We start from the raw sequence: 24,466 nt of genomic DNA on the forward strand, positions 1-24,466 counted from the left end.
ATTAGGCTCTCTATTCAAATTACTTTGATAAAGACATACTTGGAAGAACATTAATAATAGTTAGGAGAATAATATACAGTATCAAGTACAATGTAATTGCACCCACAAAGAAATCATACATTCCCATTAACAATCATCTCTTTCTCTTTAAAAGTGACAGCTGTAATTTGTTCCGTTACATTTCAAAGAAGCCCCACTGAGCACTTAATTGAGACACAAACGTAATTTATAATGGCACACTGCTCATCTGCAAGCCTGGGTATTTGGCAGTGGATACCCAATACTAGTACAATCAAATTAGAGTTGAGTGCACCACACATCCAAACTGTTGTCATCCTCTTTTTGAGCGTGTTGGAGTGGCCTAAATATAGGGCATGGAAATGCTAGATTAACATGCGCTGTGTTCTCATCAAGAGGTTGGCTCTAGTCCTAATACTGTACTGGCTCATTTGTCTGGAGCAGCTCCAACAGTCATGACACCTCAGAGTCCCATTCTAAACTGTCAGTGTTCAATAAGCAATTTAAGAGATACTGACTGTTATAATATTTAAATGGATAGTCACATAGGGCATCCAGAGACTATTGATCATGATAGCATAACATACCTGTGCATGTACAGCATAAGCTACATGCCTCCATGCAACTGCCGTCCACACTTCAGTACCGAGTGTCCACGAACAAACGGTGTTATTACCACCTCAGACAGATTGGGGCAGGTGGCAGGTTCTTATCAAACATACATAAATATTACTTGTTAAAGAATGGAAGTGGCAGTGTGCTAGTGTGACAATATGCTGCTGATAAGGCTCTGTACACGTTCCATACAAAGTTATGAAGAAATTCCCAAGGTAATCTTGGAAATGTTGAGAGAGAGATTTAAAGCCCTTTCTGTATGTTTCCTGAGGCGGTGGCATTTCTGGTGGACAGGGTGTAAAAACCATAGGGGACAACAGTGACACAACGTCCCATCCTCAAAGCCACATCACAGAGAGGCTGCAGCTCCCTCTTGTGCTGGAACACACGGGCTAATCCAAGACAATCTGTTCTGTTCCCTTCTGGCATCCCTTTGCTTCCTGATAACAGCACAGCAACCATATAAATACGAATGAATATAACAGGCTTGGAAACTCTAAACCTGGCAATTTGACTTGTAAACTCATGGGTACACTCGCATTCGCGGACCTGGTATTGTGATCGCAATACATGGCCCCATCCGTCCTCCCCTCAATACGGTGCAGTCGTCCTGTCCCCTTTGCAGAAAAGCATCCCCAAAGAATGATGTTTCCACCTCCATGCTTCACGTTTGGGATGGTGTTCTTGGGGTTGTACTCATCCTTCTTCCTCCAAACACGGGGAGTGGGGTGTAGACCAAAAAGCTCTATTTTTGTCTCAACAGATCATGTGACCTTCTCCCATTCCTCCTCTGGATCATCCAGATGGTCATTGGCAAACTTCAGACGGGCCTGGACATGCGCTGGCTTGAGCAGGGGAGAGAGAATAAAGTAGACGGCACACATCCTGGCGGGAACTGATTACGTGCTTATGCCCATATATGGGCATCATGTTCCTGTTCTCACGCGTTAGATGGTGTGCTAATTTATCCATATATTGCATCTATTCCTTTGAAGTTGTCATGATGATTGATGTCTAGGGACCTCTTTGAACTGGGGGGATGTGTTTGAACATTTCAAAGAGTATGGCCCCCCCACCCCCTGTTTAATTGATCTTAGGGCTGTTGTCTATGTAACAGGTATGTCCGGGGGTATTGGGTGTGGCAGACCTATTATAAATAAAGCCCAGAACAAGACATGCGGCCCCAGAACACTAAACAAGATTTTTTAAATGAACATGGATTTTGTGATCAGTGGCAAAGCTGTGATGACTGTAACAACAGAAGCAGGACCGCGGCTGAAACATTGAGATAGGGCCAAGTATAAAGCCACAATATACGATGCGCCAAAAAAGCGGTTTCTAAGTGTGTATAGAACCCAAATACCGCCCGCAACTGCACTGAAATATCAAGTGCTGATGTCTAATGGACAGCAATGGGGCTATCAGTTTGATTACCTGGCCTGTAGAGTGAACATTGAAAGTCAATATATATAAAAAAAATATTTAAAAAAATAAAAAAAGAGTTCTTAACAGGGCGTGTTTTTTTTTTACCCTCGCAGGTGTCGTCTCCTTCAGACATGAGCTCGTCGTCAGAGCAGATGGTAGCCGAAGGAGAAGAATATACCAACCAGACTTTAGGAGTGGACTACGGGCTTGAAGACTGGACGGTTTTTCGCAAGGTTGTGTGTCCCGAACTGAGACTTATCACCAAGGGGTATAGCTTGTTCACGGGCTACGTGACCAGTTGGGAAGGTACCCCTGACTCCTCAGGAAGAATATTTCACAGGGTGAAAATACAAAGAAAGAATGTACTTCAATGTGGCTGCGTGGAGTTCTACATCGGTGACGAGGAAACCCGCAACCAAAACATTCGTGATGGTGGCCTGACTGGGAATTTCAGGTTGCGCATGCTTATTCCTTTTAAAAGTTGGGATTTAATGGAACTGAAAATGTTAGAGTTGTTGGACGCTCTTTTTGTACAGAGCCAACAGCGGCAGAGTATTGTTCATGTAAGGAAGTGCATAATATATGCAAATCCTGAGGATTATCATTCAAAGGAGCCCCAAGAAGGGTCATCCTCAGAAAGGTCATCCCCGAAGAAAACTATGTATGCGGCTGCGTTAACCATGCCCTGATACCCAAAGGACTGGTTCAACAATAAAAGGAGTGCCCTTAAAGCATCCAGTTCTTCATTTCCGCATATACCATGGATATTCATACAACATACCAGGACTCCGAAATGTCATGGGGGCCAGACCCTAAGGACTCTATGCCTCACAGCCCAACATTCTACTCCACCCTGGCAAGACCCGCGACACCCCCTACATGTACACAGCCTGAGGATGTGTTTGATGGGGTGGTCAGTACTATTTTTGTGGACACCATCAAGGCCTCTGTAGCCACACTTTTAGACGTGGTGATTGGAGAGTATATATGTGAAAAATGCAGCGGTTGTGAGATCAATCACCCCAGGCAGAGCCGACATCCGTGCCTATACCACCCCTCAAGATACTATTTCTTCAACCGTTATGAGGCGCTGTTGAAAAGATTTGTGCCGTCAATTCCCAGAGTTTACGGGGTAACCAAAGCTTTCCAACATGAACTGTATGAGGCAATCTACATCCACGAGAAACTCAAAGAAATCTGACACACCCTGGTGGACGACAACAAATACAGGGAAGCTGTGGTGGCTGATGTGATGACTTTCTGGCTCAATAAACCCCAAGACTCCGAGTGACAATTTGTTATTTAGATGTAAAGCAATGGGCAACTATGTGTATACGATGTTAGAGAGAATAAATACATTTTTTCTTTTGAGAGAACTTACAAATGTTATGCATCAAATTTTTGAAAATAAAGTGAGCAATGTAACGTTTTACACAACCCACAATGCCTGTGCTAATGTAGAGCGTGTGCTGAAAATGGAACAAATCATGAATCATGTAAGACATGCGGGCGAGAGTCTGTAATGGACACAACTGGTATCCCATCTTGTGGATGATTCTGAAGAACTAGAAACAACTTTGTCTAAGATTTTACTTTTTTGTTTGAAACACCATTTAATTGTAACATGTATCATATTTGTTGTTTATATACTTAAATAGCGGATGTCTGTGTTTTAAAAATGCAGCGTCACAAGCCTTTAATCTAAACCAAATATACAGGGTGTTGCATGCTGTGATCGTTGAGAAAACGGGGACATGTATCCTGCAACGAATTCTGAATTGTCTGTATACGTAATACTTGATGTATGCTTAAAATAAAAATTCAAAAATGAAATGTTGTCGTTATTTGAAAGTGGCTCATTAATGTTATTGTACCTCAGAGAGACAAAAAGGATGGTGGAGCAGATGTTACAAAACATTTATTATAATCCCTCTAACCCCAGATAAGGAGCATTTACAGAGAGCTATAGCCGAAGAAACAGGTAGCCGGTTAAGCGCTGCTAAAGTGAATGAGTGGTTATCAAAGCAGGATGCACATGCTCTACATCACATATGTCAGAGTCAAGGCCCGCGGGCCACATCCGGCCCGCAAGAAGGTTTTTTACGGCCCCTGGGATGATCTTGATTTATTATTAGAACCGGCCCGCAGCAAGCCGGCAGCCCGCAGATCTTTTACACGCACCAATACTACATTTCCCACAATGCAAAGGTGACGCACCGAGCAGTAGGCTGCTTCATTTCAATATTTATTGGCACAGCAGTCGTCAGCATCACAGTAAAATTAACTTTCAGATACCCATCAAAAATGGCAAAACGGAAGGTGGATACTGAGAACCGGGGGTTTCAAACAAGGTGGGAGTCGGAGTATATGTTCACGAAGGTAGCTGGAAAACCTGTGTGTCTTCTGTGTGGAGAAAGTGTGGCGGTACTGAAAGAGTATAATCTGAGACGACATTATGAAACGAAACACGCGGACACACGCGGACGCAACTGTCAAGGCCAGTTTTATTTTGGCAGAAGAGATCGCTAAATCAGCCCGGCCATTTACGGAGGGGGATTTCATCAAAAACTGCATGATTAAAGTTTGTGACGAAGTTTGCCCAGAAAAAAGGCAACTCTTTTTAAATGTGAGTCTGAGCAGAAACACCATTGCCGAGAGAGTAGACCAGTTGTCCATCAATCTAAAAGAGCAGCTTGTGAAAAAGGGAAAAGATTTTATTGCATATTCCTTGGCTGTGGATGAGAGCACCGACATTTCTGACATTGCCCAGTTGTCAATTTTCATCCGCGGAGTGGACTCCAACCTAAGCGTGACAGAGGAGTTTTTGGCTTTACGTCCTATGCATGGCACAACTACGGGGCATGATTTGTATGAAGAGGTGTCAAGATGTGTAAATGAGATGGAGCTGCCTTGGGAAAAACTCGTGGGTTTGACAACCGACGGAGCACCTGCGATGTGTGGACACAGGAGCGGACTGGTGGCGAAGATACGGGAAAAGATGCAAGAGGAAAACGCGACAGGTGAGCTGACAGCTTATCATTGTATCATACACCAGGAAGCGTTGTGCGGTAAAGCCTTGAAAATGGAGCATGTAATGAGCATCATCACGCGCACAGTTAACTTTATCAGAGCCAAAGGTTTGAATCACCGCCAGTTCAAGGCATTTCTGACGGAGTTAGAAACGGAGCATGGTGATTTGCCTTATCACACAGAGGTGCGATGGCTAAGCCAGGGAAAGGTGCTTCAAAGATGTTTCGAGCTTCGTGAGGAGATTTGTCTGTTCTTGGACAGCAAAGGGAAAGACACAACACAACTCCGAGACGAAATGTTTCTGTGTGAAATGGCTTTTCTGTGTGACATTACGAGTCATCTGAATGCAATAAACTTGCAGCTGCAGGGTCGGGATCGTGTCATCTCTGATATGTACAGTACAGTGAAGGCATTTAAAACCAAACTGACTCTGTGGGAGACGCAGATGCGGAAAGAAAATTTGAGCCACTTTCCCAGCTGCCAGACCATGAAAGAGAAGCTCTCTACCAGTGCGTTCCCGAGCACACAGTTGGCTGATAAAATAGGTATGCTTGCCGCTGACTTTCGACGCCGATTTGCTGACTTTGAAGCACAAAAAAGCAGGTTGGAACTGCTCGGTAACCCATTTGCTGTTGACGTGGAAAGCTCACCACCAAACCTCCAAATGGAGTTGATTGACCTCCAATGCAATGATGCACTGAGGGCAAAATATGCGGCAGTGGGTGCTGCGGAGTTCGCCCGTTTCCTCCCCGGCACAATGCCCCAGCTGCGCATCCAGGCTGCTCAAACGTTGTCTATGTTTGGCAGCACATACCTGTGTGAACAACTGTTTTCTTTGATGAACCTGAACAAAACATCACACAGAAGTCGACTTACTGCTGAACACCTCCACTCAATTCTGAGGATTTCTTCAGCTCAGAGCCTTACCCCGAACATTGATGAACTTGTGGAAAAGATGGGACACCACCAAGTATCACCCTCAACCTCAAACAAGTGAACATTACTGTGCAATCACATATTTAGAGTTTTTACTCAGTTCAAGTTTAAAAGTTAAAATTTAATATTTGTTTTCACTGCATGTTACTTCTCCTTAAACAAAGTGTTGTTTTTGATTAATAGATTTTTGCACTTTATTTTTTTGTATTTCAATCCAATTATATTTTAAAAATATTTCAGTTGAGTGGATGATAGAAAATTGCTATTATTGTTTTTTCTTTGAAGTAAATTTAGCCCACTTTTGCTAAAATAGAAAATATAGTCTACTGATGGTGCCTTGAATACCGGTTTCTTTCATTTAATGTTCATGTTATGGGGATATTTATATAAAGGAAATTTGTATTTTGTGTCTGTTGAAAATTAAAGATTACTGACAGAGCCATAAGAAAATATTGCTTTATTTATCTGATCATATTGTAATATATTTGTTAGGTTTTCAGTAGGTTCAATTAGGTTCACTAGACTATATGCGTCATTTAAAATTTTTTCAATGAACATTCGAACAGTCCGGCCCTCGTCTTGTAGCTGATTTTTTTATTTGGCCCTCCGTCCATTTGACTTTGACACCCCTGCTCTACATAAACCTGTAAGAAAACAATTTCCAATAAATATAGTTTTTTTCTACTCAACCCTTGTCCCAATTTCAGGCGGATCTATGTGACATGCAGGCCCTTGCAGATAAAAATGATGGAAATCGCTACATGCTAACGGTTATAGATATTTTCTCTAAAATATCATTTGTAAGAGTCTTAAGAAATAAGAACGGGGCAGAGGTGACCCGGGGCTTTGACTCTATTTGAAGGATGGAGGAGCCCCCAAGAAAGTGCAGACTGATGGCGGAAAATAACTTTTTAATAATACTTTTCAGAAACTCATGAAGAAGCACAATATACAGTGGGGCAAAAAAGTATTTAGTCAGCCACCAATTGTGCAAGTTCTCCCACTTAAAACGATGAGAGTGGCCTGTAATTTTCATCATAGATACACTTTAACTATGACGGACAAAATGATTTTAAAAAATCCAGAAAATCACATTGTAGGATTTTTAATGAATTTATTTGCAAATTATAGTGGAAAATAAGTATTTTGTCACCTACAAACAAGCTAGATTTCTGGCTCTCACAGACCTTCTTTAAGAGGCTCCTCTGTCCTCCACTCGTTACCTGTATTAATGGCACCTGTTTGAACTTGTTATCAGTATAAAAGACACCTGTCCACAACCTCAAACAGTCACACTCCAAACTCCACTATGGCCAAGACCAAAGAGTTGTCAAAGGACACCAGAAACAAAATTGTAGACTTGCACCAGGCTGGGAAAACTGAATCTACAATAGGTAAGCAACTTGGTTTGGAGAAATCAACTGTGTGAGCAATTATTAGGAAATGGAAGACATACAAGACCACTGATAATCTCCCTTGATCTGGGGCTCCACGCACGATCTCACCCCATGGGGTCAAAATGATCACAAGAACGGTGAGCAAAAATCCCAGAACCACACGGGGGGACCTAGTGAATGACCTGCAGAGAGCTGGGACCAAAGTAACAAAGCCTACCATCAGTAACACACTACGCCGCCAGGGACTCAAATCCTGCAGTGCCAGACGTGTTCCCCTGCTTAAGTCAGTACATGTCCAGGCCGTCTGAAGTTTGCTAGAAAGCATTTGGATGATACAGAAGAAGATTGTGAGAATGTCATTTGGTCAGATGAAACCAAAATATAACTTTTTGGTAAAAACTCAACTCGTGTTTGGAGGATAAAGAATGCTGAGTTGCATCCAAAGAACACCATACCTACTGTGAAGCATGGGGGTGGAAACATCATGCTTTGGGGCTGTTTCTGCAAAGGGACCAGGACGACTGATCCGTGTAAAGGAAAGAATGAATGGGGCCATGTATCATGAGATTTTGAGTAAAAACCTCCTTCCATCAGCAAGGGCATTGAAGATGAAACGTGGCTGGGTCTTTCAGCATGACAATGATCTCAAACACACCGCCCGGGCAATGAAGGAGTGGCTTCGTAAGAAGCATTTCAAGGTCCGGGAGTGGCCTAGCCAGTCTCCAGATCTCAACCCCATAGAAAATCTTTGTAGGGAGTTGAAAGTCTGTGTTTCCCAGCAACAGCCCCAAAACATCACTGCTCTAGAGGAGATCTGCATGGAGGAATGGGCCAAAATACCAGCAACAGTGTGTGAAAACCTTGTGAAGACTTACAAAAAACGTTTGACCTCTGTCATTGCCAACAACGGGTATATAACAAAGTATTGAGATAAACTTTTGTTATGGACCAAATACTTATTTTCCACCACAATTTGCAAATAAATTCATTAAAAATCCTACAATGTGATTTTCTGGATTTTTTTTTCTCATTTTGTCTGTCATAGTTTAAGTGTACCTATGATGAAAATTACAGGCCTCTCTCATCTTTTTAAGTGGGAGAACTTGCACAATTGGTGGCTGACTAAATACATTTTTGCCCCACTGTATATGCATATTCTACCATCTGGTCCTGAGAAATCGGCCGTTTACTTTGGGAACGTTATTTTTCCAAACATAAAAATTGAGGTTAATGCGATTGTAGTGAAATACTTGTGCTTCTAGTTCCGACCATGCAGTAATATCTAACAAGTAATCTAACCTAACAATTTCACAACAACTACCTTATACACACAAGTATAAAGGAATGAATAAGAATATGTACATACAAATATATTAACGAGTGATGGCCGAACAGCATAGGCAAGATGCAGTAGATGGTATAGAGTACAGTATATACATATGAGATGAGTAATGTAGGGTATGTAACCATGATATAAAGTGGCATTGTTTAAAGTGGTGAGTGATACATTTATGACATCATACATTTATTCCCATTATTAAAGTGGCTAGAGTTGAGTCAGTATTTTGGCAGCAGCCACTCAATGTTAGTGATCGCTGTTTAACAGTCTGATGGCCTTGAGATAGAAGCTGTTTTTCAGTCTCTCGGTCCCCGCTTTGATGCACCTGTACTGACCTCGCCTTCTGGATGATAGCGGGGTGAACAGGCAGTGGCTCGGGTGGTTGTTGTCCTTGATGATCGTTTCGGCCTTCCTGTGAAGTCTGGTGGTGTAGGTGACCTGGAGGGCAGGTAGTTTGCCCCCGGTGATGCGTTGTGCCATACCTCACTACACCGTGGAGAGCCGTATGGTTGTGAGCGTACCAGGTATTGCCGTACCAGGCGGTTGCCATACCAGGCGGTGATACAGCCCGACATGATTCTCTCGATTGTGCATCTGTAAAATCTGCTACTGCGCCTTCTTCACCACGCTGTCTGTGTGGGTGGATCATTTCAGTTTGTCCGTGATTTGTATGCCTAGGAATTTAACTCCGAATTCTTAAGGTTAGGCATTAAGTCCGAATGGTAAAGTTAAGGGTTAAGGTTTGGGATAGGCTTAAAACAGAAATATAGAAACAACTTTCCATTATTGAACTTAAATCTTTAGAATCAGAGGCATATGCTTTCAGTCATCCGCCGTCCCCAATGCCCTAGAAAAACTGAAACCTAGTTGAAGGTAAAAACACTCATTGTTGCCCCTAGTAGCCGGTTTACAGATCATCTCCAGATGTCCTCAGACATGGATGGATGTCGAAAACATACTTTTATCATGGGTGACCTGACTGGATGGGCCAGGGATGGAAGAACTGTCCATGGTCCTGTCATTGGTTGGTGACAGCCAATGTTTTCCTCTTCTTTGCTGGCACGGGAGAGATCATATTTGTAAAATGATTCACTGTTGCACAGGTTGTAAAGGCAGACAGGTAGGTTTATGCAACCCCCAATTGTTGTAAACCAAAAAGTAGCACATAAAAATAATGTGAAGACACTTTTTCCCAAGGGAGATGAAGATTATAAATTTCCTGCCTGGGCTGCGGACAGTGGAATTATGACATTATGACTCCCTAAATATCAACCAATCAGCATCCTTGATCCAAACAATTTGTTTTATAATATTGAATAATGTGTTGCTGTGTTTGAACTTTCCCTTGGGGCGCTAGTCCAGACAACGCAGCTTGAATATCAATTAGCTCATTCTCGGAAACTATAATTAATCCATGTGAGTCATTTGACAACTGAGCTGCCTTTTCTGACACGTCGGTAATTTAATACAATAACGATGAAGGAGTGGTAGCATCCTGGGAGAATGTCAGTGATATTTGAAAAAGGTTGAACAGAAAAAAGGGACCCTGTTATCTCCAACCATTCATCACAGTGCTGACACCGGTCACAGGGGCATAGCAGTGTGTGCAATGGATGATCAGATTTTTATGACCATAACCATTTTCTGATGTCTATCCAGCCTGCATCTATTCATAGGAAGGGCAAACTTATAATTTGAATTAGAATTATATGTGTGCTACATTCACTGTCTGCAGTGATTTACAGTTTATTGTTGTGTTTTTGTCATAAATGTGGTATACACTATACTGATTGCAATTTACAAGACAGTAAAAGTATGCCATGAAGACAAATATGAATGTATTGCATTGCCAGTAAATGCAGTAAATATACGGTCAAATAGTCAACAATGTCAAAAGTTGACAGCTTGTGTGACAAAGATGAAAGCTTGTAAATTGTATGGGGGTGGCAGTGTAGCCTAGTGGTTAGAGCATCGGACTAGTAACCGAAAGGTTGCAAGATGAAATCCCTGATCTGTCAAGGTGCAAATCTGTCGTTCTGCCCCTGAACAAGGCAGTTAACCCACTGTTCCTAGGCTGTCATTGAAAAAAAGAATTTGTTCTTAACTGACTTGCCTAGTTAACTCTCCTGTCGTCCTCGTATTGTGTCTTGTCACCCTGTCCCGTCCAGGCTAAAGGCCCAATGTGCGCAAGTGTGACAGTATGCGTGTGAACAGCCTTTGCAGATGTATTTCTTACACCTGCAGCACACCGTGTGTGTCTTGGAGTCCTTCTTAGGTTGGCAGAGCTGACACAGAGCTGACACCTCTTCCTCTTCTGGCGGTGCCAGCGGCGGGCTCCTCACGCTGTTGATCACGAGCCGCCGTAGCACTCTGTAGGACTTTGACAAGTGCTGACGCCGCTTCGGTGCGGGGGAGATGCTGCCTTCTTTGGATCAGGGGCTTCAGAAATGCCTTTCCCAGCTGCTCGAGGAACACCCTGCGCTTGTTCCGCTTGCGAGGCATCCAGTCAGGCTTGATCTCTCGCCATATGACAAAGGCGTTGTAGGAGGACACGTCGAGGATGTTGTGGAAGACGTTCAGGGGCCAGCGGGCAGTCATGCGTCTGCAGCTGTAGGTGCCGTCTAGGTTGTCCACGCCGGCCTTGTTGCAGTTGTAGTCTAGGATGACGGCCGGCTTCCTGTCGCGGCGATCGCTAATGTGTACACTTGCATCTTCCAAGCGTAGCTGGACTTGGCGTCGCAGGCCACCTACGACTTGATGCTGTATTTCGCCGGCTTGCTGGGGATGTACTGACGGAAAGGACAGCAGCCTTTTGGAAAGGGGAGAAGAGATTAGCCTCGTTAATGTCTCATTGGGGCCAATGGCCTTTTGTGTTACACACGCTGCTACTGCTGCTAGTGCTGCCACAGCCGCTGCTACAGCCACTACAGCTACTACCTCTCTATAGACATGCACACACACACGCACACACACGCACGCACAGTACCTATGATCGGGACAAGTTGCTCGTCCACCGTCACGTCAGGCCCCGGGTTGTAGAGAGCCGGCAGCCGCACCTCCTTACAGGTCCCAGACCTCTCGTTTGGCTGCGAGTTTGTCCGTGGCGAGTCTGGCGGGTCTTGACTGACGGTCGTCGAATCGCAGCAGCCTCGAGTACCTGTGAAAGACCTTGAGCGGCATGGTGGCTCGGAACACGGTCCTGACGCTCTCGGCGTCCCACAGGCTTGCCGTGGCCTCGACTCGGGACCTGTAAACGCCCGCTAGGATCAGCAGCCCTACGTAGGCGCGCAGGTCCGTGGCGTCCATGGGTCGCCAGCCATCACCGTATTTTCTGGCCCCGGGCAGGTTCGTCATTTCCACAATTATCCTTTCTATCGCCGGTGTGACAAACAGGTGGAAGGCGGACGCCATGTCGCGGGCCTGGGTCGCAGCATTGGCCGTGGGGCCCGGAGTCTCGTCTGGCAGGGCGTGGCAGAGGGTCCTGCGGTGTCGGCCGCTCCCGTAGGCCAGGGGGGAGCATTCGATTTTGCCATTTTTCGACTGCAACGGCGGCTCACATTGGTCCGGAGCCGAGGAGATCTCTTCCTCGTGTTGGTCCTCGGGGGCTTCCTCGGGCTCTTCCTCCGAAGAGGGAGAAGAAGCATCGTCAACCTCGCGGCGCTCGGGGTTGTATTCCTCCCCGTCTTCGTCTTCCGAAACCTCTTCCTCCTCCTCCTGGGAATCTGAGTAGTCTTCTTGGTCCACGCTGGACAAGATCTGTTCTAGAACCTGCGCTGCCGTAAAACGCACGGCCATGGCCGCTCGGGTCCACTGATCGGGTCCACTGAGCGGCGGGGAAGAGCGCACTTGGCATGGGTGGGGCACCGGTCACCCGGTGTGTGTGCGTGCGTGTGTGTGGTAGTGTGTGTGTGTGCCGCCGGCCGGCGGGAGACCAAGGCCTGAAAATGCACAAAGCTCGCTTACGCGCTTGTGTGTAGCCGTGTGCAGTTGACCCACCCACCCGAGCCACAATAACACTTGGCTGCTCTCTAGCACACAGCGGAGCATGTATGGACATGTGTAGTGGCTGGCTGGGTCGCTCTGACCCACCGAGCGCAGTGCACAGAGCACAGAGCACAGAGGACAGAGCGGGGAGTCACGCACAACCTCGCCACACTCGCAGACTCTCTACACTCAAAGGCATACGCCTCGCCAGTGGCTGGCAGGGTCGCTCTGACCCACGAGCGCAGAACACAGAGCACAGAGCGGGAGCCCTGGAAACACAGGTAGTGGCTGGCTGGGTCGCTCTGACCCATGAGCACAGAGCACAACAATAACACTTGGCTGCTCTCTAGCACACAGCGGGGCATGTCTGGACCTGTGTAGTGGCTGGCTGGGTCGCTCTGACCCAGGAGCACAGAGCACAGAGCGGGGAGCCACGCACAACCTCGCCACACTCGCCTCACTCGCAGACTCTCTACACTCAATGGCATACGCCTGGCCAGTGGCTGACCCAGGAGCACAGAGCACAGAGCACAACAATAACACTTGGCTGCTCTCTAGCACACAGCGGGGCATGTCTGGACCAGTGTAGTGGCTGGCTGGGTCGCTCTGACCCACGAGCACAGAGCACAGAGCACAGAGTGGGAGCCCTGGAAACACAAGGCCTGGGTCGCTCTGACCCACGAGCACAGAGCACAGAGCGGGGAGCCCTCCACACACAGGACCTGGGTCACCCTGACATCAGGACCACGGGAGGGTTAAATAAAGGAAAAAAAATCTATTTGAATTATTTCCATTTTTGATTAAATCCAACAAAACCCACTTTCCGTCTTAATGAGCTCAATTTTATTTCCAAAACTATATAATAATGAATGTTTCCCTGATCATCCCCATGCATAATTAATGTTTCCCAGATCATCTCCATGCATAATGAATGTTTCCCTGTTCATCTCCATCCATAACGAATGCCACCCATACTTATTAGTCAGTCAGTCATGCTTTTTTACTCAACCAGTCCCTTTGGCCACTGTGTAGGATGGTCACATTATGCATCACTGGGTGATCTCACAGATCCATGTGCAGACAGGGACACAAATGGGTCTTTGAAATCTTACAGCAACATTCACTCAACTGAAACAAAATAACTAGAGGGTGAATGTATTTTCTGAAAAGAATGAAGCATTATCATAACTTTAAAATAACAACTGCCTGCATCAACAAATGTAAAGTGATCCGTTGACAATGTGAAGTTAAAAAACATGCAGTAACAGTGCCCCCATCAGCTCAGTTACAGAATTCACTCAAACATTTACAGTGTAAGTTGAATATAACTCATGGCCGGTTAATATAATGCTGACAAAAACATAGTCCAAAACAAGCAATGTCATCTCTGTGAGAAATTGTTCCAGTGTGAGCAAAAATGAAGAAATTCGCTTAATTGTACAACATTTCTGAACAATTGCGAAATCTGTGAATTCCCGAAAGTCCACGATCTGGCCCATGACTGGGAAACTGGTCAGCAGCAACAAACTTTGTACCCTCCCCAAATTCCAGTCAGTGGTTAAATACACCAACGGTGGTTACAACTTAGACTGAAGGAAGAACCAACATTGACAACATGACACAAACTTCAACAAGAAGAGTTCTACTTTGCTTTTGCTCACTGACAGGTAAGAAGGCAAGTCGTGATGGTGGTAGAAACTTAATTGAGCCTTCATGTTCATTATATGTGTTTGAGTATTTAAACACAGTTGGCCTACATGCCGAGTATCAACCTGTACATCATGGCACAATTTTTTCAATCAGAAGAACAACTACACATTGGCAGAGACAAGGTTGAGACTTGTGTAATTCTGATTTTTTTTGTGTGTCTGCCAGCTCTCCTCTCATGTGCTGTTGCTCAGGAGGAAGATGTTGGGAACAATAGCTGCTCCTCAACCACCTTGTTGTTTAAACAGCTCTCTACTCAACTTGCAGTATGGATAACTTCATCACTGAAATTAGTCTAGAAACTGTTAAATCTGTGGTCAACTTTTACCAATAATGCAATGCTGATCAGTTGCTCTGGCTAAGTCTAACTTGAAGTTGACATGTTTTGGTACTTGGATTTCAAACAGATGTATGACATCTCTTTCCACTATCTGTCAACAGGAGGCAGCACAATGTGCTAAACATATTACTAGCCAGTGGAGCGACAACCAGACTGCTGTTGTGATTAAATCCTTACAAACACTGACAGTCATTCTACAGAAACATCAAAAAACCGGTAAGAGTCCTGAGCAAAACACAGATCTGTGTACAATAAGAGTTTGTTGCTGACAAATACTTTATTGGCCCCAAATAAGCTATGGCAGAGCAAAGGGTCTCTTTTAGTGTAACCCATAATTACATTGGCTTTACTTTGTGTCTTTCTAAATGTATTACCTAATATAATTATTGTGTTTCTGTGTGTTTTCCTTGTATAGTTTGCCATAACTTTGAGCCCAAAGAGTGTCCAGCTGCAGTAGCCCAGAGTAAAGGAGGACTTGTGTGTGTCACCATCAAAAAGAGGCGTTACTGTAAACCCATGTGCAATGAGGTAGTCTTTCCTGCAACATCACAGGCCTATGAGCTAAAAGCCTCTTATAATCACACTGTATGGTGGCACAAAGATATGCAGTATTCTACAATAGGCTATTTCTTTATATGAAACACAAACAGTTTCTGCAAGGAAAAAGAGTTTCTACAGAAAATGGCGGTGAAAGTAAAATAAAATAAAAATGTTTGGTCCTTAAAGGGATACTTCAGGATTTTGGCAACGAGGCCCTTTATCTACTTCCCCAGAGTCAGATGAAATCGTGGATACAATTTGTATGTCTCTGTGTCCAGTTTGAAGGAAGTTAGAGGTAGTTTTACGAGCCAATGCTAACTAGCGCTAGCACAATAGCTGGAAGTCTATTGGTATCTGCTAGCATGCTAGCAAATGATTAATTATTTGCCATATTATTCACTACACAGGGCTTTGACTTTGCATTCTTGAGGAACAGTCGTCTGTATGAGGAATGCAGTGCAGACACCAGATTCAAATGGACAACCCATTACATTGGAGGTGACAAGCTGGCCGTTTGCAACAGTAAGTCCCCTCTGTTAATCATCTGTAAAGTCTTTCTGTACCTCCACAGAAAGGCCATGGTGGACAGCTTGTAGAGCTGTAATATGTAATACTGTAACTAAAACATCCTCTAATTCTGTTGTAAAATATTAAGTCATATTGAAATATTGATGACATTTTTCAAAGTCAATGCTGTTCAAAAGTGGTAAGAATGTGTGTCCATTTGTAAATGCAGAATCCTCCAGATCTATTGCAGGAGCTAAAACAGCCTACTTTCCCAAGAACCAGGACTGCCTGACTACCAAGAGTAACAATGATCTTGAGGCTCAGCTCATTCAGCAGTTCAAAAGTGAGCTGAATGACATCGAGGGAGAAACAGAATATGACTGTCTCCTCTGTGGATAACCATAACAAAGAGGAGTGAGACTAGAAGGGAAAGCTATAAGTGGAAATTAATGTGTACAGTTTGCAACAAATCCACCCAATCTGTGTGACACCTAAACCTGAGGTGCTGGTTATTAATGTAAATATCAACACACAAAGTCATGTTGCTACGGAAACATGACATGTATTACAAACACAATCCACAAGTCAGAAAAATAAAGTGATGATGACAAAAGAAAAATAAGCACATTTGACATTAAACCATTTCTTCCATACTTCAGTTCTGCTGAGCACAAAGATGTCAATCTTCTTCATTATTCTCCTCATTAATGTCGAGAGTTTTAGCAGCTAGTAATACTGCAAGGATTATCGTAGCAGAGTAAAATAAATCTTATCTCTGTCAACTTGAACGACATATGAGGTTTAAGATCCTACTAGCTCTGAAGCGTTAGACGCCAAACGTTCTTCATGCAGGTTGCATATTTCTTATTTGTCCTTCAAATGTCCTTCAAATTCAAATACAAAACGCTGTTGTTAAATGATCAGACTACTATAATCTCAAAGGATATATAATAAGCATTCTAAAATCCCAAGTGATGTGAGGATTAGCATAATACTGACAGTTCAGAAGCTGCAAACCACTTTGTAAAAAATCCTGATTTGAATGAATCCGGGTCATAATCTGAAGTCAAGGTCAGCATAGCAAAGACTCAAATGGGATTTGAACTCATTAACTATTGTATCATAAATCAATCAATTAAGGGTCAATCAAATTCAGGGATGACATGGAAATGATCTAGAGAAGATATACACTAGACACATAAATATGTGGACACCCTTTAAATTAATGGATTTGGCTATTTCAGCCACACCCGTTACTGACAGGTGTATAAAAACAAGCACACAGCGATGCAGTCTCCATAGAAAAGCATTGGCGATAGAATGGCCCTACTATAGTGCTCAGTGACTTTCAACGTGGCACCTTCATAGGATGCTACCTTTCCAACAAGTTAGTTTGTAAAATTTCTGCCCTGCTAGAGCTGCCCCCGTCAACTGTATGTGCTGTTATTGTGATGTGGAAACATCTAGCAGCTACAACGGCTCAGCCGCAAAGTGGTAGGCCACACAAGCTCACAGAACGGGACCGCCGAGTACTGAAGCGCGTAGCATGTAAAAAGCATGTCCTCGGTTGCAGCACTCACTACCGGGTTCCAAACTGCCTCTGGAAGCAATGTCAGCACAAGAACTGTTCGTCGATAGCTTCATGAAATGGGATTCCATGGCCGATCAGCTGCACACAAGCCTAAGATCACCAAGCACAATGCCAAGCATTGGCTGGAGTGGTGTAAAGCTCAGCACCTTTGGACTCTGGAGCAGTGGAAGCACGTTCTCTGTAGTGATGAATTACGCTTCCCTATCTGGCAGTCCGACGGACTAATTTGGGTTTGGGGGATGCCAGGAGGATGCTACCTGCCCCAATATACAGTGCCAACTGTAAAGTTTGGTGGAAAAGGAATAATGGTATGGGGCTGTTTTTCATGGTTTGGGCTAGGCCCCTTAGTTCCAGTGGAGGGAAATCTTAACGCTACAGCACACAATAATATTCTAGACGATTCTGTGCGTCCAACTTTGTGGCAACAGTTTAGCGAAGGCCGTTTCCTGTTTCAAAATGGTTTGTTGAGATCGGTGTGGAAGAACTTGACTGGCCTGCACAGAGACCTGACCTCAATCCCATTGAACACCTTTGGGATGAATTGGAACATTGACTGCCAGGCCTAATCACCCAACATCAGTGCCCCGACCTCACTAATGCTCTTGTGGCTGAATGGAAGCAAGTCTCTGCAGCAATGTTCCAACATCTAGTGATTTTGGAAAGAGATGTTTGACAAGCAGGTATCCACATACTTGTAGTGTATGTTGGATCCCATAATCGTCAAATATATAAATGAGTCATTGTGTTGGTACTACAGTACTATACTGAACAAAAAAAGCAATGCAACATGTTTTCATGGGCTGAAATTAAAGATCTCAGAAATGTTACATATACAAAAAAAAACGTATTTCTCTAAAATGTTGTGCACAATTGTTTTTTTTTGTTTTTTTTAATTATGGGGAAGATCAACTTTAATATTGCGGAAAGATTGTGTCTTCATCATTTCCAATCCCCATACATTTTTTTCTTAAACATATATAGTATATAAAATATTTTGTTAAATATATTTTCCTTTATTATTTCCCCTAACCCTACCACCCCTCCCCTAATTGGAGTAAACCACTGGACAACTTCTACTTCCAGCTTATACATACTATAAACATTTTATGGACACAGTCTATTTTACAATAGTTGTCTTTAGTTTGTTTTTAGTCCCATTCTTCAGAAACTCTCAACCCCTCCCATCTATCTCTGAAGACCGTCCAATTTTGGTTTCTGTTTGCCATATCTGGCTTCTTTACCTGTGGGATCGTCTGATATCAGTCATCCAGACAGCTGATGAAACTGAGGAGAATTTTTGTCTGAAATAAAGCCCTTTTGTGGGGAAAAAGTAATTCTGATTGGCTTGGCCTGTGTCCTCAGTGGGTTGCCCTGGCTCCCAAGTGGTTGGGTATATACCCTCTCAAGTCCACTAGTGACTATGCCCCTGCCCAGTCATGTGAAATGAAGATGAATGCCTAATTGATTTATTTAAATTGACTGTTGCATGTTGCGTTTATATTTTTGTTCAGTATAGTTGAACAAGAGAATCCTTGTCTGTTTTGCCACAATGTGTGGTGTCAAATCGCGTCTAGAGGGCAGCAAAGAATACAACTAGCAATCTCTGCAAACATATTACAGTTTTAATGGACTTCGCTCTTCAGGGACATTTCTGACCATTTAATACAATTACAGCAAGGGATCATGTTGGGATTTTGTAGGTGTAAAAGTAACTCCTACTATATTTCCTAGAAATTCAAAATACGAAACCTCAAGGAATATCACTGACATTAGTAATTCATTCCTCTGATCTGGCTACTTTGAAGTTGAAAACTACTTCTGCAACTGGAAACAAAGACCATTGACCAACATCAAATCAAAAACATATACATGTACACTCAGTGTTGGGGAGTAGTGAACTACATGTAGTTCAACTAGTAGTTGAACTACATTTTGTAGTAGCTTGGTGGTAGTTGAACGAAAGTCCAACCTAGGTCATGATTTCAGTGGTTAATTACTTTTTGTGCCACGTAGCGGTGTAGCTAACCACTGGAACCTACACCCTACTTTTCTTGCATAAATACAATATATGTGAAGTAGGCAATAATTGCCTTTATTTTTTGGCATCAAACCTGCCTAATTCTCACTTGAACCATAGTTTTTGTGTTTAACAGGCTAAATTACACATTCTGTTAACATCTGACTCCAGTGTGATCTGTTCCTGCAATTTTTTTGTCAATCTGACCATTCAGATTTGGGTATGATAATTTTACACAAAGTAGTCTGAATGTGGTGAACTGCAATTTTCAAAGTAACTTTAGTGAAGTAAACTATATTTTTCTTTCATGATGTCTTTAGTGTAGCTTAAATTCTTCCAGTAATTGGTAGCTTGGTAAACAATATTTTCAGAGTATCTTCCATAATTTAGGCCGAGACAGTCATCTGATTAATTTGTATTTTCATGGAAAAACAAACATAAAGTCCACATTACAGTGGAGTACAGTAACTCTACTGAATATATTTTTGGTTATTCCTGTTCTCTGATTCTAACTGATTTGTTGCTTCTTTCTCATTCTTTTCATAGTGCATATGAAGATATTATTGTACAGGCCAGTTCAGTCAGATTGACTGTACAATATGATACTGCAACTACAATCATTTCCACTAGAGGTCAGTTTCCAATCATTTTCAGGGGTAAGAAATTAACATGGGTTGGTAAAACAAATTAATGGGATTTGCTATTGTTCTCTCTATCACATAAAAAATATCATCCCGTGTCTCAATATATAATATATTACTAAAATCCTATCATGTCTTGGTAACAACATGTTTAGTGGGTAAAGCCAAGACCTTCAATGAGCTGACAGTAAACACAAATAAGTACTGTGACGAGAACTGTGAAGAACTGTGAATATTTTCAAATAGAAAAATAGTCAAATACACAAGCATTGCTGGTATTTGGACACTGTGAAATTCCATGAGTATTGGGGATTCTTCTGAGACAGTTTCTGCAATACAAAATGGTCTGCTACAATGAAAGCAATTGACTTAATTTGAGGCTCATAGATATGAATATCTCAGACGTGATTACCGATTGCAGGAACAGGATTCAAAGCTTAGGGCTTCTCACAGCAGCTTCAGCTCTCCTTCTTTGTGCATCTCCAGATCCTTTTTTAGTCTAAGACACATTTGGAATGTTAAGCCTATGAAAAGCTAGTTTCTCATTACACACGTACATTAAGTTTAGCATAAAACATTGTCTGACAGATACTACAACCAAATGTTGTCCGCGCCAGCATATTGGAAATAGAGATTGGCTTGCATACCTACACTTTAAATAGACAGCACTCATTAAATTGACATGCATTCAATTTCAAACATTCAATAGGTGAGTAAAAACTGGGCCAGCGTTTGAAGAATGATTGAAGAATGATTCATGAACACCCCATCCTCAGCACATCCTGTGGACTAATCAGGCCGACAGTAATGAAGTAGATTTGTGAGGACAGAGGAACAGAACATGCTTCCCCCACATATGATTTAAAAACAGGGGGAGGCAAACACTGCCTCCCTGGGACAGATTCTGTTGCGATCCATCCTTTTCATTAAGCTCTTCACATGTGAATTGGAGCTTGTTCTTCTTTTGACCGAATAATACGGGCAACATATCAAAGTCTTAATTAATGGGATTGGAGTAATGCTGCTTTATTTACACATCCTGGTCTGAAGAGTGCCCGAGAGGCAGGTTGGGTGCACGTTCATTCAACGCTTCTCAAAAAGAACCATTAACAGAATGAGACAGGAAGACAATAAATGTGCAACAATTTATGACTCACACACCAAATAACCAGAGCCTTGCTGTTCTGACAGCATTGCTGATATGATCCTGGGTATATCTGTATAACAGTCCTCACATATATATTGTATATGCTTCCAAGCCAGCCGCACCAATGTGTCGGAGGAAACACCGTACACCTGGCGACCGTGTCAGCATACATTGCGCCCGGGCCCGCCACAGGAGTCGCTAGAGTGCGATGGGACAAGAACAACACGGCCGGCCAAACCTTCCCCTATCCCGGACGAAGCTGGGCCAATTGTGCGCCACCTCATGGGTCTCCCGTTTGCTGATGGCTCCGACACAGCCTGGGATCTATCCAAGTCTGCACATTTTCTACTGTACGTTGTGTTTTAGATTGTTTGCTTTATCAGGTGGCATGGCCTTCAAACCTTTACCTTTATCTGACAACAGGCTTGGCCAGAACAGTGCATGGTTAGTGTAGCATCAGGTTATATAATGTAATGTAAATAAATAAATGATTAATTCATAAGCTACCCATACCCAATGGAAAATACAATTACCAAACTTCACATATTAACAGAAACAGTGGCTCATTTACCTTTGTTTAAAGAGTTAACCTCCTCTAAATTAAGAATCTCAGATTGGGTTTGGCTCTCAAACACAGTCTCCCGTGAAAGGCAAATGGTACCATTCATACTACCTGGCTTCAAATTATATGAGAAATTATGAAGGTTAATTGTGCTTGTGGAAAGCATACGACTCTCTAAAATGCATGGCATTCAGGACAATTGGTTCCTATGAGTGTTAAAAAAGTCAAAAGATAAAAAGAAAGCATTTAACCTTTGTGAGGGGAACAGTTAAAGAGAGCTTGAAAGTACTGTGGCTGTGTCCGAATACCCATACTAGCGTACTACATACTTAAACTGCATACTATGTACTCATCGTCGCATACTATTTAGCACGTATCGTTTAGTAAAAAGTATGCAGTATGCCACGGTGGCAACACAGTAGTGGCTCCTGACTGGCTGGGTAGGTGGGGCGGGGCCGAGTTCGGATTGATTTTTCAAAATTCAAAAGACGCATCACATTAATCAGTCTTATAAAAGCTCATTTCCAATTTCTCTAAACTCTGAATAGAATAGGAATGGAGTTATAGGCCTACACAGGCTGGTTACAGGCAGACTACAGATTACATAAGCACAATACCGTTGCCCATATAGCCCATCGACCACATTTAAAAAGGACTAAAGACAGAAATAATGAAATGAAATCATTTCATTTCATTTCAACATACTGTATTCAGACCCCTTCCCTTTTCCCACATTTTGTTACTTTACAGCCTTATTCTAAATTTGATTAAATAAAAACAATACCTCATCAATCTACACACAATACCTCACAGGTTTACTGAACATTTTGCAAATGTATTAAATATAAAAAAAGAAATAACTTATTTACATAAGTATTCAGACCCTTTACTATGAGACTCAAAATTGAGCTCAGATGCATCCTGTTTCCATTGTTCATCCTTGAGATGTTTCTACAACTTGATTGGACTCCACCTGCGGTAAATTAAATTGATTGGACATGATTTGGAAAGGCACACATCTGTCTATATAAGGTCCCATAGTTGACAGTGCATGTCAGAGCAAAAAACAGGCAATGAGGTCGACAGAATTGTCCGTAAAGCCACGAGACAGGATTGTGTCAAGGCACTAATCTGGGGAAAGGTTCCAAATAATTTCTGAAGCATTGAAGGTTGTCAAGAACACAGTGGCCTCCATCATTTTTTAATTAAAGAAGATTGGAACCACCAAGACTTTTCCAAGACCTGGCCGCCCGGACAAACTGAGCAATAGGGGGAGAAGGGCCTTGGTCAGGGAGGTGACCAAGAACCTGATGCTCACTTTGACAGAGCTCCAGAGTTCCTCTGTGGAGATGGGAGAAACTTCCAGAAGGACAACCATCTCTGCAGCACTCCAGTAATCAGGCCTTTATAGAAATGCGCCAGATGGGAGCCACTCCTCAGTAAAAAGGCACATGACAACCCGCTTGGAGTTTGCCAAAAGGCACCTAAAGGTCTCTCAGACCACGAGAAACAAGACTTTCTGGATTTATGAAACCAAGATTGAACTCTTTGGCCTGAATTCCAAGCGTCGCGTCTGGAGGAAAACTGGCACCATCCCTACGGTCAAGCATGGTGGTGGCAGCGACATGCTGTGGGGACTGGGAGACTAGTCAGGATTGAGGAAAGATGAACAGAGCAAAGTACAGAGAGATCCTTGATGAAAACCTGCTCTAGAGCGCTCAGTACTTCAGATTGGGGTGAAGGTTCACCTTCCAACAGGACAGTGGCCCTAAGCACACAGCCAAGATAATGCAGGAGTGGCTTCGGGACAGGTCTCAATGTCTTTGAGTGGCCCACCCAGAACCTGGACTTGAACCAAAACATCTCTGTAGAGACCTGAAAATAGCTGTGCAGCTACACTCCCCATCGAACCTGACAGAGCTTGAGAGGATCTGCAGAGAAGAATGGGTGACACTTCCCAAATACAGATGTGCCAAGCTTGTAGCGTCATATAGTACCCAAAGAGACTCGAGGCTGTAAATACTGCCAAAGGTGCTTCAACAAAGTACTGAGTAAAGGGTAAGAATACTTACATAAATGTGATTTTTTTGTGACGTTGCATGAGTAAACATAATCTACTTTTATTAAAAGGTGCAAGATATGTTTCCTAGTCTATAAATGTTTATTTTATTCTTTGATTGCTAATCTATTCATTTGGCATGTGAGAATCATAGCCGGAGTAATGCTTGGACCTTTAACTTAGGGTTATTTTTCTGGGAATTGCCGATAGTGACGTGTCGTGATTTTACGAATACAGACAATTGTAAAGTGGGTTTATTTGCGGAGAGTCTTTGTTATTTAAGTTGCATTGGTGGTATAGTGGTGAGCATAGCTGCCTTCCAAGCAGTTGACCTGGGTTCAGTTCCCAGCCAATGCTTTGACTAAATTCAGAGTATTTGTTTGTAATTAAACTATTTGTATGTTTTGCCTGGAAAGATACAGTCGCTTGTGTTTGTATAAGATACTGTATAAACTGAACGTTTTAATAGCTTGTATGGTTAAAATTGAAAGAAGTGATAAATGTAACTTTTTAATAGATTGTTTAGGTTAAATTGAGAGACTAATTCATTCAAAATAATAGCGAAGCAAATTTCAATACAAGACGGTGTCTGTTGCCTAAATGATCTGCTG

General features: G+C 42.9%; 1 protein-coding gene and 1 non-coding gene across 3 annotated transcripts; both read left to right on the forward strand.

Moving 5' to 3' along the window:
* The first annotated feature begins 14,284 nt into the window (after positions 1 to 14,284).
* On the forward strand, positions 14,285 to 16,457 carry LOC139381129 (uncharacterized). 2 transcript variants are annotated; one of them, XM_071124442.1, is made up of 7 exons: positions 14,285 to 14,411; positions 14,620 to 14,717; positions 14,893 to 15,007; positions 15,207 to 15,319; positions 15,739 to 15,853; positions 16,068 to 16,286; positions 16,359 to 16,457. In XM_071124442.1, the coding sequence occupies exons 1-6, from the start codon at positions 14,360 to 14,362 to the stop codon at positions 16,235 to 16,237; spliced, it is 663 nt and encodes a 220-aa protein (XP_070980543.1). In that variant the 5' UTR covers positions 14,285 to 14,359; the 3' UTR covers positions 16,238 to 16,286; positions 16,359 to 16,457. The 2 variants fall into 2 exon arrangements, with proteins under 2 accessions (XP_070980543.1, XP_070980542.1); XM_071124441.1 differs by having other exon boundaries at positions 16,068 to 16,457.
* A 7,683-nt stretch (positions 16,458 to 24,140) lies between these two features.
* trnag-ucc (transfer RNA glycine (anticodon UCC)) lies at positions 24,141 to 24,212 on the forward strand. Its single transcript has one exon. It is a non-coding gene; the product is annotated as a tRNA-Gly (tRNA).
* Positions 24,213 to 24,466: the final 254 nt, after the last annotated feature.

This window comes from Oncorhynchus clarkii, chromosome 23, assembly GCF_045791955.1.
Source record: "Oncorhynchus clarkii lewisi isolate Uvic-CL-2024 chromosome 23, UVic_Ocla_1.0, whole genome shotgun sequence".
In the NCBI taxonomy this organism is placed as follows: Eukaryota; Metazoa; Chordata; class Actinopteri; order Salmoniformes; family Salmonidae; genus Oncorhynchus; species Oncorhynchus clarkii.

What these genes read in the sequence shown, in the direction of transcription:
- LOC139381129 (XM_071124441.1), top strand. Translation starts at nt 14,360, where the DNA reads ATGACACAAACTTCAACAAGAAGAGTTCTACTTTGCTTTTGCTCACTG. An exon ending in AGCTCTCTACTCAACTTGCA is followed by an intron (nt 14,718 to 14,892) that starts GTATGGATAACT and finishes ATCTGTCAACAG; the next exon opens with GAGGCAGCACAATGTGCTAA. An exon ending in ACAGAAACATCAAAAAACCG is followed by an intron (nt 15,008 to 15,206) that starts GTAAGAGTCCTG and finishes TTCCTTGTATAG; the next exon opens with TTTGCCATAACTTTGAGCCC.